The 14,754-nt window shown below is 44.1% G+C and overlaps 1 protein-coding gene across 1 annotated transcript in view; it reads left to right on the forward strand.

The window, feature by feature from the left end:
* LOC121283602 (transient receptor potential cation channel subfamily V member 3-like) overlaps positions 1–14,754 on the forward strand; it is a 48,977-nt gene that overhangs the window by 28,250 nt on the left and 5,973 nt on the right. Inside the window, exons 11-13 of the mRNA XM_041198365.1 lie at positions 4,038–4,111; positions 4,692–4,857; positions 5,830–5,896. Of these exons, the coding sequence (XP_041054299.1) occupies positions 4,038–4,111; positions 4,692–4,857; positions 5,830–5,896 (307 nt within the window). The remainder of the gene's footprint in view (positions 1–4,037; positions 4,112–4,691; positions 4,858–5,829; positions 5,897–14,754) is intronic.

Raw genomic sequence — 14,754 nt, forward strand, 5'->3', positions numbered from 1 at the left:
CAAAAGTAGGCCATTCGGCCTATTGAGTCTGCTCCACCATTCAATAAGATCATGGCTGATCTGATAATCCTCAACTCGACTTGTCTGATTTTTCCCCCAATAGCCCTTGATCCCCTTACTGATTAAAAATCTGTCTATCTCAGCCTTGAATATACTTCATGTCCCCGCCTCTACAGTCCACTGCAGTAGAGAATTCCACAGATTCACTACCCTCAGAGAAGAAATTCCTCCTCATCCCTGTCTTAAATGGGCAGCCCTTACTGAGATTATGCCCACTGGTCCTAGATTCTCCCACAAGGGGGAAACAACATCTCAGCATCTACCCTGTCAAGCCCACTAAGAATCTTATATGTTTCAATAAGGTCACCACTCACTCTTCTAAACTCCAATGAGTACAGGCCCAGCCTACTCAACCTCTTCCCATAAGAAAATCCCTCCATACCCGGGATCAACCTAGTGAACCTTCTCTGGACTGCCTCCAATGCCAGTAAATCTTTCCTTAGATAAGGGGACCAAAACTGTTCACAGTATTCTAGGTGTGGTCTAACGAGTGCCTTGTATAGTTTTAGCAAGACTTCCCTATTTTTATACTCCATTCCCTTTGAAATAAAGGCCAACATTCTATTTGCCTTCCCTGTTACCTGTTGAACTTGTATGCTACCTTTTTGGGATTTGTGTATGAGGACCCCCAAATCCCTCTGTGCTGTAGCTTTCTTCAGTATTTCTCCATTTAAGTAATATTCAGCTCCTGTATTCTTCCTGCCAAAGTGCATAACCTCATGTTTTCCCACATTATATTCCATCTGCCAAGTTTTTGCCCACTCACTTAATCTGTTTATATCCCTCTGTAGACTCCTTGTGTCATCCTCACCACTTGCCTTCCCATCTATTTTTGTATTATTTGCAAACTTGGAGATAGTACATTCACTTCCCTCATCCAAGTCATTAATATATATTGTAAATAATTGTGGCCCCAGCACTGATCCCTGTGGCACTCCATTAGTTACAGGTTGCCATCCTGATAATGCCCTCTTATCTCAACTCTGTCTCCTATTAGTTAGCCAATCCTCTATCCATGTTAATATCCTACCTTCAACACCATGGGCTCTTCTTAAGTAGCCTTGTGTGTGGCACCTTATCGAATGCCTTTTGGAAATCCAAATATATTACATCTACTGGTTCTCCTTTATCTATCCTGCTTGTTACCTCCTCAAAGAATTCTAATAAATTTGTCAGGCATGATTTCCCCTCCATGAAGCTATGCTGACTCTGCTTGATTATATCATGTATTTCTAAATGCTCTGCTATTACATCCTTTATAATAGACTCTAACATTTTCCCAACGACGGATGTTATGCTAACTGGCCTATAGTTACCTGCTTTTTTAAAATCTCCCTCTCTTTTTGAATAAGGGTGTCACTTTGGCAGTTTTCCAATATTCTGGGACTTTTCCGGAATCTAAAGGATTCTTGGAAGGTTACTACCAGTACGTCCACCATCTCTGTAGCTACTTCTTTTAATATCCTAGAATGCAACCCATCAGGTCCAGGAGATTTATTGGCGTTTAGCTCCATTAGTTTCTCTAGTACTTTTTCTGAGTTGTGTTTATTTCCCTCCCCCACCTGCCCCACTCTTTGCCCCTTATTTAGTATTCTTGGAATTCTATTAGTGTCTTCTACCATGAAGACTGATGCAAAAGTATTTATTCAACACCACCATTTCCCCATTATTATTTCTCCAGCCTCATTCTCGAAGGGGCCTATGTTCACTTTGGCACCTCTCTTCCTTTTTGTATATTTAAAGAAGCTCTTACTGTCCATTTTTACATTACTTGCTAGTTTACCCTTAAAGTTTGTTTTCTCCCTCTTATTTTTTTGGTAACTTTAAATTTTTTTAAAAACTTTCCCAATCCTCTTGTTTACCACTAATTTTTGCCACATCGTATGTTTTTTCTTTCAATTGGTTTATCCCCTTCCTAGAATCCTTCTTCCTCACCGGGATATCTTTGCTGAGAGTCATGAACTACTTTTTTTTCTTAAACATCTGCCATGGTTCATTAACCGTCTTTTCTGCTAAACTTCTTTCTCAGTCCACCCCAGCCAACACTGCCCTCATTCATTTGTAATTACCCTTATTTAAGTTTAGCACAGTTGTATCTGACCCAAATTTCTCATTTTCAAACTGAACAGGGGAGCAGACTCAAGGGGCTAGATGGGTCAACTCCTGCACTTTATGGTTTTGATTCTGTCCTGGAATATCTGATGACCTAAACGGAGTTGTACCTGGTTGTGTTGAACTAGTCTATGTTATAATTTGGCATATTTTGTGTTGTGCTATGCTGTAGTTTTGGGGCATTGTATGTTTGATTTGTATAATATGGGATTAGATAATATTTTGTTATACCATGTTAAGTCTAACTTGATTTTGATGAGTCGGGTTAGTTTTCTGCTACAATTACAGTGGCATTGTGGTTATGTTACTGGACTAGTCATCCAGAGGCCTTGACTAATGACCCAGAGATATGTGATCAAATCCCATGATAGCAATTTGCAAATGGGATTCAGTTAATTAAATAAATCTAGATTAAAAAGCTAGTATCATATCAGCACTGGTGATTACAAAGCTATTGAATTATTGCAAAAAAAACCAACCGGTTCACTCGTATCCTTCAGGAAAGTAGCCAGCCTTGCTGGCTGGCCTCAAGTGACTCCAGAGCCACATCAATGTGATTTGCTCAATTGCCTGTAAAGTAGCTTAACAAGCCAAAGGCAGCTGTCCATCATCTTCTCAAGGATAATTAACAAGGGACAATAAATGCTGACTTTCCAATGGCACCATCATATAGGTAAATGTCCTTGGTTTTACAGCTGACCTGAATTAGGGGCTGTGCCTGATTTATCCCAATTTTGTTGATTTGGTTTTCATTTAAAAGATTATCATATAGGTAAAGGTGGCCCAGGTGCGTGGTGGTCTTCCGTCTGAACGTTCCCCTGTTCGGACAGAATTCCACATTGGCCCCAAGCCCCGAACCCTCCCTCGGGTGCTGGTGCCCCGCAATATGAGCCGCCTCGGGGACATGCCCTCCGTGCCTTTTGGCACGGCAAAGAGGGGCTTTTTGTACGGACTGCTGCTGCACACCTTCCATTTTCTCGCCCTTGTCCGTCGCCCGGACGCGCCCTGGCGTGCCTTGTTGCCGTCCGGCGGCGGAGGCCCCCGATGGGAGGCCCTCTACGGAGGTGTCCTCCCCCTTTCTATCGGGGACCTGGGTTGGAGGGTGTTGCATGCAGCAGTCCCCTATAATAAGAGGATGCATAGGTTCACGGACTCTCAGGACACGTGCCCTTTTTGCGGTCTTGTGGAGTCCGTGGACCATGTATACATAGGGTGTTGTAGGCTGCACTCCCTTTTTAGTTACTTGAAAAACCTTTTATTGATGTTTTGTTTGCACTTCAGCCCCACGCTCCTGATCTATGGGCACCCGGTGCGGAAGGGGGTCGGGAAGGAGGAGGACCTCCTCGTGAACCTGCTCCTGGGCCTGGCCAAGTTGGCCATTAACAGGTCCAGGCAGCGGGCGATCGACGGGGGAGTCCCGCCCGATTGTTTGTCCCTCTTCCGCGGCTACGTTCACTGCTGGATGTCCCTGGAGAGGGAGCACGCGGTGTCTGCTGACACTCTCGAGGCCTTCCATGCTCGGTGGGCACCGCGGGGACTGGGGTGTTTTGTTGACCCCTTTAATCACATTTTGATTTAAAGTTTGTAAGGTTCCTTTAAACTTTGTCCTTGGTTTTACAGCTGACCTGAATTAGGGGCTGTGCCTGATTTATCCCAATTTTGTTGATTTGGTTTTCATTTAAAAGATTATCATATAGGTAAAAATTTTGAAAAAGGTTGCATTGGCTCATCTTAGTGTAGAGTTGGGATGATTTTTAAATGAGTTTGGTTAGCTTTGTTGAGGTATTTTTTATTCACTTGGATTACATTATGTTGGTAGCATTTGATATTAAAGAACACATAAATGTTTTATTTATCTTTTCTAGGTGGTAATGCTAGCCCAGTTGAGACTTTCTGACCTCCAATCAATAATGACAGATGCCTGGTTCCACATTCTGTTGTGAGTAAACTATATTAATGGCTGAAAGGAATAGTACAAGGCTCCCTTGTTAATAAAGAAATGGTAAAATTTTGAGTCTCAAAAGGTTTGAATATATAATCTCGGCTGGTAATAGGGAATGGTGGATCATCCAAGATGCATCCTTAGCACAAAGAGACAAAGGTAACCAGCCAAAGGCTGGTTGAGCTACCCAGATCATCAATATGAAACCTCCATCTTTTGGGTTTGCTGATTATCTGCAAGAGCTCCAATGGGGACAGGATTCCTTGGGGATTAGAAAGCCATCCTTTCAACCAAGCTCTTGGATTTGAGAGTTTCGACGTAAAAATCTAGGCTGACAGCGCTGCAGTATTGAAGGAATGCGGTGCTGTCTGAAGTGGTCTTTTGGATAAGACCTCTTTCCCCCTCAGGATGACAGAAAAGACCTTGTGGCCACTATATCGAAGCACAGTACCCTGGACTAACATTTAACCCTCAACCAACACCTCAGTAAAAACCCTTATTATTACCTTGCTGTTTGAGAGCACCTACACCTGAAAAAAGTACTTGATTTATACAAGATCTATCTTTTCCCTTTCAGCATTTTCCAGGCTGGGCTGGTGATCTCCTGCACCATATTAGATTGGGCAAGTGTGGATCTCCATCTGGCAGCACGAGTGGGGGCTATGGCTCTCGGCTGGATTAACATCCTGTACTACACACGGGGATTCCAGAGCATGGGAATCTACAGCGTCATGCTACAGAAGGTAGGAGCAAACTCCAAAACCAAGCTTACATGATTCAGAGTTATGTTCAGAGGAGAAGGGGAAGGTGGATGAAGTCTGAGGAATTGAGGTAATGGAATTGAGCAAGGAAAGCTAGTTGAAGGGGGCAGAACAACATAATGGACATCCAAGAGACAGAAGTGTTGCTGGAGAGGGAAGTGAGAAGGTGAGAGATATAGATAAACAATGGAGAATGAGAAAAAGTCCACATGAACAACTTGCATTCATGTAGCAGTTTCAACATAGGAAGACAACCCAAAAGGTATTTCACAGGAGCTTTATAACAGCAAAATTTAAACCAAGCCAAAGACATTAGGACCAGGTACCCAAAGTCTCAGACAAAGAGGAATGTTTTAAGCAGTCTTAAAAGGAGAAGTGGTGAGATTTAGGTTAGGGGAAGAACAAGGTTCCGGGGCCAAACTTGTAGTAGGCACAGCAGTCAATAGTGATGACAAGGTAGTGTGGGTTTCATAACAGACTTAAAAATGGAGTTCTTGAAGGGTTGTAGGAGGCTAGAGCAATTGGGAGAGGCAAGGCTATGGAGGGATTTGAACAATTTTCAAATCAGGCAGTGGTGGACACAAACATTGCAGGCTGGAAATAGAAAAGCATTCACATTTTTAAACAGTATAGCCAGTTTCACATATGCCAATCCACAATAATCTGGCTCCACACACATAATTAAATGTTGAGACACCTTACCCCACAGCCTTTGCCTCTCTAGTCCTTGGGTGTTACCTCCCCAATACCTGTCATCTTGCAACAACAGGTTAGCAAGATCAAGGCAGACCGCTGACTAGGTGGCAATCAAGAATGGCTGGACGTGGCATTTTACTCCTCAAATCGAAACAATTCTTAGTTTGGGTAGTACAAATAAACCAAGTAGAGTGAGAATGGCTTCCCAATATAATCATGGATCCTGTTGAATCATAGTTCTTGTTTTCACTCTTTCAGATTCTGTTAACTGATGTTGTCCGATTCCTGTCCATCTACTTACTGTTCCTAATCGGATTTGCTGCAGGTAAATTTTGTATCGAATGTTTGAACTAGTTATTTCCCTTGACAGTCCACAGACTAAACAGAACAATCTCAGCAAAAGGGCAGCCGACCGAATGCCACATTGACTGAAAGAACCCAGACCTAGAGACTATTTCTTTGCAGATTAAGCCATTGTCTTACTACATTTACTGATCCCAATTCCATTGCCAGATTTCCATTACAGCATCCCAGCATTGTTTAAAACGTTAGCTTTGCCACCGAAAATAGATCCTGATGGAGATTTAAAAAACACCAGTCCTGACTCTTCCGACACCCTCTGCTGCTTTGACAGTTCAGGAGTTTCCTGGCCCTGACTGTCTCCTTCTCACGCTGGACATCCAATCTGTGGTAATTATGATTTTGTGTAATGTGTCGTATACCTTTAAGGAGGATGTTATAAAAGGAAAACCACATGATCTTATGTAACCAATAGAGGAGAACCATGAGGTACCTCTGTAGTCAGCAGTCTGAGTTAGTCAGGAGAAATATTGAGACAGGGTTTGAGTGAAAGCACACAGGGGTAGCTGCTGAGTACCTTTGTAAATAAACAGAATGTGTTCCACATAAGAACTGTCTACTGGTCAACTCTGTCGATTATACCAACTTGGCCATCCCAAAACAAGTGTGCGACCCGGATCCATAATTCCCAACAAATTGGCAACAAGGAAAAAAGCAAGAAGAAAAGCGAAGATACAATAAACTGGCTTCGAGAATAAAACAACTTAATGAAGGGAATCCAGAGAAATAAAATCAGGCTGTACCTCACACGGCAATTGTAAGTAGGATTTCCATCCTAGTCATTGAAGCAATCCTCTCTCAGACTGCCACAATTCAGAAGAATTGATCCTTTTCGATCCAGCCACAGATGATTGGTCGCATTATATTGAACGTCTCGCGTTCTTTTTCCAAGCAAACAACAATGCGGGAGAAGAGACAAACGATCCTCTTATCCACATGTGGGACTAAAGCCTATGGATTGATTCCAAATTTGATGGCACCCAGTGCCCCAGATTCAAAGTTTTGATGACTTGGTGGACCTTGTAAAGGGTCGTTACCAGCCACAGCCCACGGTAACGAGGCAACGTTTCAAATTTAACTCAAGATATAGAGCCCCGGGGAAGACTGTTGCTTGTTATGTGGCAAGTTTGAAACAGTTAACAGAACATTGCAAGTTTGGTACATCTTTAAACAACATGCTCAGAGATCGTTTAGTGTGTGGTGTGAATGAGGACACAATTCAGAAGGGATTACTGTCTGAAACAAATTTGGATTCAAGATGGTGCTAGAGATAGCACTGGCCGTGGAAAGTGCAGTAAGGGATTTGAAAGCCATACATTGAGCGCAAAATGGCACCATCCTCCAGGAAGCCCCAGCCAAAAAGGGCGCGAAAATGCAAGGCTCTGCCGAGAGAAAACAGCCACTGCTAGCAGACAAAGAAGAAAAGAAATGACTTAGCAGTGAAAACAAGGAATAATTGCAGAGGTGAAAGCAAATAACCTTAACGATTAGCAATTTAAAAACCAAAATCAAATGTTTTTACTGTCATTGAAAAGGACACCTAATGAGACAGTGCAAAGAAAGAATCAGGCGGACTTTCAAACAGAAGAAAAAACACCATGAGATCTACAATATAGAAGAGCCTGAAGCAGCAAATTCAGATATTGCGGAGGCGATGGCATAGTGGTATTGTCGCTGGACTAATAATCCGGAGACCCGGGGTAATGCTCTGGGGACCTGGGTCTGAATCCTGCCACAGCAGAAATTTAATTCAATAAAAGTCTGGAAGATGACCATGGAACCATTGTTGATTGTTGTAAAAACCCATCTGGTTCACTGATGTCCTGTAGGAAATCTGGCCTACATGTGACTCCAGACCCACAGCAATGTGGTTGACTCTTAAATGCCCTCTGAAATGGCCTAGCAAACCACTCAGTTGCAACAAGCCGCTGCAAAGCCTCAGAAAAGGAATGAAACTGGACAGACCACCTGGCATCAACCTTGGCGACAATGGTAATCTCAGTCCTGGCAACCCTACAAAGTCCTCCTTACTAATATCTGGGGGCTAGTGCCAAAATTGGGAGAGCTGTCTCACAGGCTAGTCAAGCAACAGCCTGACATAGTCATCCTCACGGAATCATAAACCTTACAGACAACGTCCCAGGCGCCACCATCACCATCCCTGGGTATGTCCTATCCCACTGATAGGACAGGCCCAGCAGAGGTGGTGGCACAGTGGTACACAGTCAAGAGGGAATTGCCCTGGGAGTCCTCAACAATGAGTCCAGACTCCATGAAGTCTCATGGCATTAGGTCAAACTCAGGCATGGAAACCTCCTGCTGATTACCATGTACCGCCCTCCCTCAGCCAATGAATCAGTGCTCCTCCATGTTGAACACCACTTGGAGGAAGCACCGAGGGTGGCAAGGGCACAGAATGCACTCTGGTTAGGGGACTTCAGTGTCTATCAGCAAGAGTGGCTCAGTAGCATTACTACTTACCGAGCTGGCCGAGTCCGAAAGGATAACTGCTAGACTGGGTTTGCACGAGGTGGGGAGGGAACCAAGAGGGAAAAACAGACTTGACCCCATCCTCACCAACCTGCCTGCCGCAGATGCATCTGTCTATGACAGTATCAGTAGAAGTGACCACCGCACACTCGTTGTGGAGACGAAGACCCACCTTCACATTGATAATCTCTAACATGTTGTGTGGCACTACCACCATGCTAAATGGGATAGATTTTGAACACAACTAGCTACTCAAGTCTGGGCATCCATGAGGCACTGTGGGCCATCAGCAGCAGCAGAATTGTACTTGAACACAATCTGTACCCTCATGGCCCGGCATATCCCCCACTTTACCATTATGATAAAGCTTGGGTTTAATGAAAAGTGTAGGGGGGCATGACAGGAGCAGCATCAAGCATACCTAAAAATGAAATGTCAACCTGGTGAAACTGGTGATTACTTGTGTGCCAAACAGCATAAGCAGCAAGTGATAGACAGAGCTAAGTGATCCCACAAGCAACAGATCAGATCTAAGCTCTGCAGTCCTGCCACATCCAGTCATGAATGGTGGTGGACAATTAAACAACTCTCTGGAGGAGGAGGCTCCACAAATAATCCCATCCTCAATGATGGAGGAACTCAGAACATCAGTGCAAAAGGCTGAAGCATTTGCCACACAATCTTCAGCCAGAAGAGCCGAGTGGATGATCCATCTTGACCTCCTCCAGGAGGTCCGCAGCATAACGGGTGCCACTCTTCAGCCAATTCAATTCACTCCACGTGGTATCGAGATATGGCTGAAGGCATTGGATAGTGCAAAGGCTATGGGCCCTGACAACATCCTGGCAATAGTATTGAAGACTTGTGCTCAAGAATTTGCTGTACTCCTAGCCAAGCTGTTCCAGTACAGCTTCAATACTGGCATCTACCCGGCTAAGTGGAAAATTGCCCAGGTAGGTCCTGTACATAAAAAGGTAGGACACATCCAACCTGGCCAATTACCGCCCAGTCTGCTCTCCCTCATCAGTATAATAATGGAAGGGGTCTTCAATAATGAAGCAGCACTTGCTTAGCAATAACCTGCTCACTGACGCCCAGTTTGGGTTTCACCAGGGCCACCCAGCTCCTGACCTCATTACAGCCTTGGTTCAAAAATGGACAAAAGAGCTGAACTCCCAAGGTGAGGCAAGAGTTACTGCCCTCGACATCAAGGAGTCCTAGCAAAACTGAAGTCAATGGGAATCCGGGGGAAAACTCTCCGCTGGTCAGACTCATACCTAGCACAAAGGAAGTTGGTTGTCGTCGTTGGAGGTCAGTCATCTCAGCTCCAGGACATCACTGCAGGAGTTCCTCAGGCTAGTGTCCTCAGCCGAACCAACTTCAGCTGCTTCACCAATGACCTTCCTTCCAAAAGGTCAGAAGTGGGGATGTTCGCTGATGATTGCACAATGTTGAGCACCATTCACGACTCCTCAGATACTGAAGCAGTCCATCCCCAAATGCAGCAAGACCTGGACAATATCCAGGCCTGGGCTGATAAATAGTAAGTAACATTCATGCCACACAATTGTCAGGCAACGACCATCTCCAACAAGAGAGAATTCAACCATTGCCCCCTTATGTTCAATGGCATTACCATCACTGAATCCTCCACTAACATCCTGGGGGTTACCATTGAGCTGAAACTGAACTGGACTAGCCATATAAATACTGTGGCTACAAGAGCAGGTCAGAGGCTAGGAATCCTGCGATGAGTAACTCACCTCCTCACTCCTCAAAGCCTGTCCACCATCTACAAGGCACAAGTCAGGAGTGTGATGGAATACTCTCCACTTGCCTGGATGAATGCAGCTCCCATAACACTCAAGAAGCTTGACACCATCCAGGACAAAGCAGCTTGCTTGACTGGCACCACATCCATAAACATTCACTCTCTCCAGCACCGACGCACAATAGTAGCAGTGTGTCCCACCTACAAGATGCACTGCAGGAATTCACCAATGCTCCTTTGACAGCACCACCTAGTAGGACAAGGGCAGCAGATAGATGGGAATACCACCACCTGGAAGTTCCCCCCGAAATCACTCATCATCCCGACTTGGAAATATATCTCCGTTCCTTCAATGTCGCTGGGTCAAAATCCTGGAACTCCCTTCCTAACAGCACTGAGGGTGCATCTACATCACATGGACTGCAGTGGTTCAAGAAGGCAGCTCACCACCACCTTCTCAAGGGCAACAAATGCTGGCCGAGCCTGCAAAGCCCACATCCCATGAATGAATAAAAAAAAAAATAAATAAATTTATTCATTACTTATTTTGAAGGTTGGAAAAACAGAACCAATATATGTAACAGTGAAGGTAAATGACAGACTTATTAGAATGGGAGTAGGCACAGGAATTTCCAGTACTGAGATTGGTGAACACACTTTCAAATATCTGATTATGGTAAATATAAATTAAATTTAGAAGAGACTGATGCCAAAATTAAAAACTTACACAGGTGACGACATCCAAGTCAAAAGGCATAAGTAGAGCTACTATCCATTACAGTAGCCAATCAGTAAAACTTGATGGCTGTAGCAGGCAAGGGGCCAAGTCTCCTTGGATGAAACTGGCTAAAGGAGATTAAGTTAGAATGGGCTGAAATATTGCAGCTGAGAGCAAGTGGGTTACCAGAGCTACTACAAAAACATGCCTCAGTCTTCATGGACAAACTTGGGAAGATCCAGGGTCTAAGAAAAAATTAATGTGGATCCAGAGGCAACCCCCCGCCCCGATTCATGAAGGCAAGACCAGTATCTTATGCACTTCGGGAGGTCGACACCGAATTGGACAGATTAGAGAAATTGGGCATTATACAAACTGCAGTTCTCAGAATGGGCAGCACCAATAGTCCCCATCCTTAAACTCAACCGAAGTGTTCAAATTTGTGGAGACTACGAATTGACAGTCAATGAAGTGGCTAAGCAGACAGGCACCCCATACCAAAAATCGAAGGCCTATATGCTAAGCTACACAAAATTTGATTTGAGTCATTCTCATTAACAATTAGGGTTAGAGGAGGCCTCCCAGGAAATTAAATCACAATACACAAAGGGTCGTGCCTCTATACCTGTTTCCCTTTGGGAGTCTCCTCAGCTTGTGCCATATCCCAGAGAACAATGGAAAGTTTACTGCAGGGATTGCCCCATGTTGTAGTTCATTTAGATGTTCTGATGACAGGACACACTGAAAAGGGGCATTTGGCAAACTTAGAAGTCTTAAAATGTTCCTTGCAGGCTGGAGTGCATTTAAAAAAAAAGTGCACGTTCCAAGCAAGGGAGATAATCTATTTGGGTCACTGGGTAAATCCACAGGGCCTCCACCCGGTTGAGGAAAAAGTGAGGGCCATAAGAGAGACACCTGTGCCAAAGAACACCGAGTTCAAATCGTTCTTGGGAATGATCAATTATACCCAATTTGTCTACAGAACTGGCCCCCTACATTATATACTCCAAAAGAACCAACGTTGGTCTTGAGACACCACAGAAAGCTTTCTTGAAAAAGGTAAAAAAATTGCTGCACTCATTTAACCTATTAGTACATTATGACCAGGGAAAAGAACTGGTGTTGACATGTGACGCACTTCCCTACGGAGAGGGAGCAGTGCTCTCCTATTGAATGGAGAATGGCAAAGACTATAGTTTATGTCTCAAGAGCACTTACCACAACGGAAAATAGATACTCAGATAGAAAAAGGCCTGTCAATCATCGTTGGTGTCAAATTTCACCAGTATGTACACAGCTGTCATTTGACATTTCAGACCACAAGCCATTGCTCAGATTATTAAGCAAAGACAAGGCTATACCACCCATAGCCTCAGCAAGAATACAACAATGGGCATTAATCCTGGCAACATGAGTATTCTTTTGCCTGTAGGCCTGGGAATCAAATTGCAAACGCTGATGCATTGAGTTGTTTGACCTTACAAGAAAAAGATGAAGATGTCTCAGTTCCACAAGAGCTAGTTTTGTTGTCGAAATTCTTAGATTTATCTCTGATATCTGTGAGACAGACCAGCGACTGGACAATTCGAGACCCATTCTTATCCAAAGTATGAGAATAAGTGCTTCATGGTTGGACACAAGAGCAGGTATCTGATGAAATGAAACCGTACATTTTTTTTTATTCATTCACGGGATGTGGGCTTTGCTGGCTGGGCCAGCATTTATTCCCATCCCTAGTTGCCCTTGAGGTGGTGGTGGTGGTGAGCTGGCTTCTTGAACCGCTGCAGTCCATGTGGTGTAGGTACACCCATTTCAAACACAAGACATGAAATAACCAGCCAAGATGGTATCTTATTGTGGGGAGCATGAGTGATTGTTCCTCCAAAAGGAAGAAAGCCATTGTTGATTGAACTATACGTTGCACATCCAGGAATTTCCCGAATGAAGACCATAGCATGCAGCTATCTATGGTCGCCTGGGATGGATGGAGAAATAGTGAAGAATTGTGTGCAGTGTCAGCAATTGCAAAAATTACCTCCAACAGCTCTGTACACTCTAGGGAGTAGCCAGGAAGGCCATGGATACAATTACACATTGTTCCCATGAAAAGGTCCCAAGTAATCAATGTTTCTGCTTATTGCGGATGCCCACTAAAAATAGATGGACATCTGAGGTGAAGTCACCAATGTCTTCTGCTACAATTGAGAAGCTACGTCAAAGTTTTGCCATTCACAGACTACCAGAAGTGGTCGTATCTGATAACGGCACGGCATTTACGAGTACTGAGTTTCAGCAGTATTACTCGTGTAAAAACTTCACCATACCACCCTTCCTAGAATGCACTGCATGAAAGGGCAGTTTAAACATTCAAGGCTGGCATGAAGAGATTAATTGGAGATTCCATAGCGACCAAGCTAGCACACTTTCTTTACCATTATAGAACCACCCCTCACAACAACAGGTGTCACACCTGTGGAATTATTGATGAAACGCCATCTCAGGGCAAGATTGAGCTCAATAATGCCAAACTTAGCAGGGAAGGTGAAAAGGAGTCAAGGAAGTCAGAAGACTAGACATGACTGGCTTAGTTGTGACAGGAAGCTTACCGGGGAAAGAGACGGTATATGTGAAGAACTTTGGAGAAGAACCAAAGTGGTTACCAGGTGAAATAAGTGCAGTGACTTTCCTCTATCTTACCACATTAAAAGGTGGAAGGCTGAGTCATATGGAGACATAAGGAACATCTAAGGAAGAAAGAAATCCCCAAGAAATGATTCCACCACTGTTCATGACTGAGTCAACATTTCTTGCTGAGAGAACTCAACTTAGTACAGATGTGTCAGTTGTACCTGCAAGAGTCGAGGAAACAGATCTGCAGGTGCCTGTTGAAGAACCTGATGTTCAGGGAACTCGAGAATCGGAGGCTCCTGACAAAGCTACTGAAATTGTGGAGCGGAGATGTTCTACATGTATAAGGAAACCCCCAGAAAGACTAAATTTGTAAATTACTTATCTGTGTAAGTAATTTGCTATTTTGAGAAAATTGCTCTTGTAAACGTAAAATGTATTCCTGAGTAAGGGGGGGGGGAAATGTGTAATTATGGTTTGCGTAATGTGTAATATACCTTTAAGGGGGATGTTATAAAGGAAGATCACATGATCTTGTAACCAATGGAGTAGCAACACAAGCTACCTCTGTACTCAGTAGTCTGAGTTAGTAGTCAGAAGTATGGAGACAGGGTGAGTTGAAAGCACACAAATGTAGCTGCTGAATACCTTTGTAAATAAACAGAGTGTGTTCCACGTAAGAACTGGCTGCTGGTCAACTGTGTTGATTGTACCAACTCGGCCATCCCAAAACAAGCGTGCAACCTTGATCCATAAGTCCCAACATACTAGTGACCAGGATCCAACACAATCCCTCTACACTTCTGCTCCCCCACCAGACTGGCCAGAAGGCTCTCTGGTTCTACCCAGCACAAAGACCTAACTAGTCCACATCCACTACTACCTTCCCCTGCCTGACTAAACCTGACCCATAAGGCTTGAAAGAGTCCCAAACGTACTATGGGTGTGCACTCACAGATGAGAGCGGTTCAAGATACCAGCTCAACACCACCTTAAAGACAGTAGGAACGGGCAATAAATGCACAGCCCACAAGTGAATAAATAAAAAATTGACCTTCTCATTTGACAACATGAGCTTCCTCCAGTTAAAATGGTGATGCTATGGAAACCCATATGGGGGTGGGAGGAAAGAGAGAGACCGTGTGAGAGAGGCGGAGCGAGAGGGGATGAAAGGAGTGTCAGATAGGGGAGGAAATGGGTTGGGTGGGGAAAGAGA

The sequence above is a fragment of the Carcharodon carcharias genome, chromosome 10 (assembly GCF_017639515.1).
Source record: "Carcharodon carcharias isolate sCarCar2 chromosome 10, sCarCar2.pri, whole genome shotgun sequence".
Classification (NCBI taxonomy): Eukaryota; Metazoa; Chordata; class Chondrichthyes; order Lamniformes; family Lamnidae; genus Carcharodon; species Carcharodon carcharias.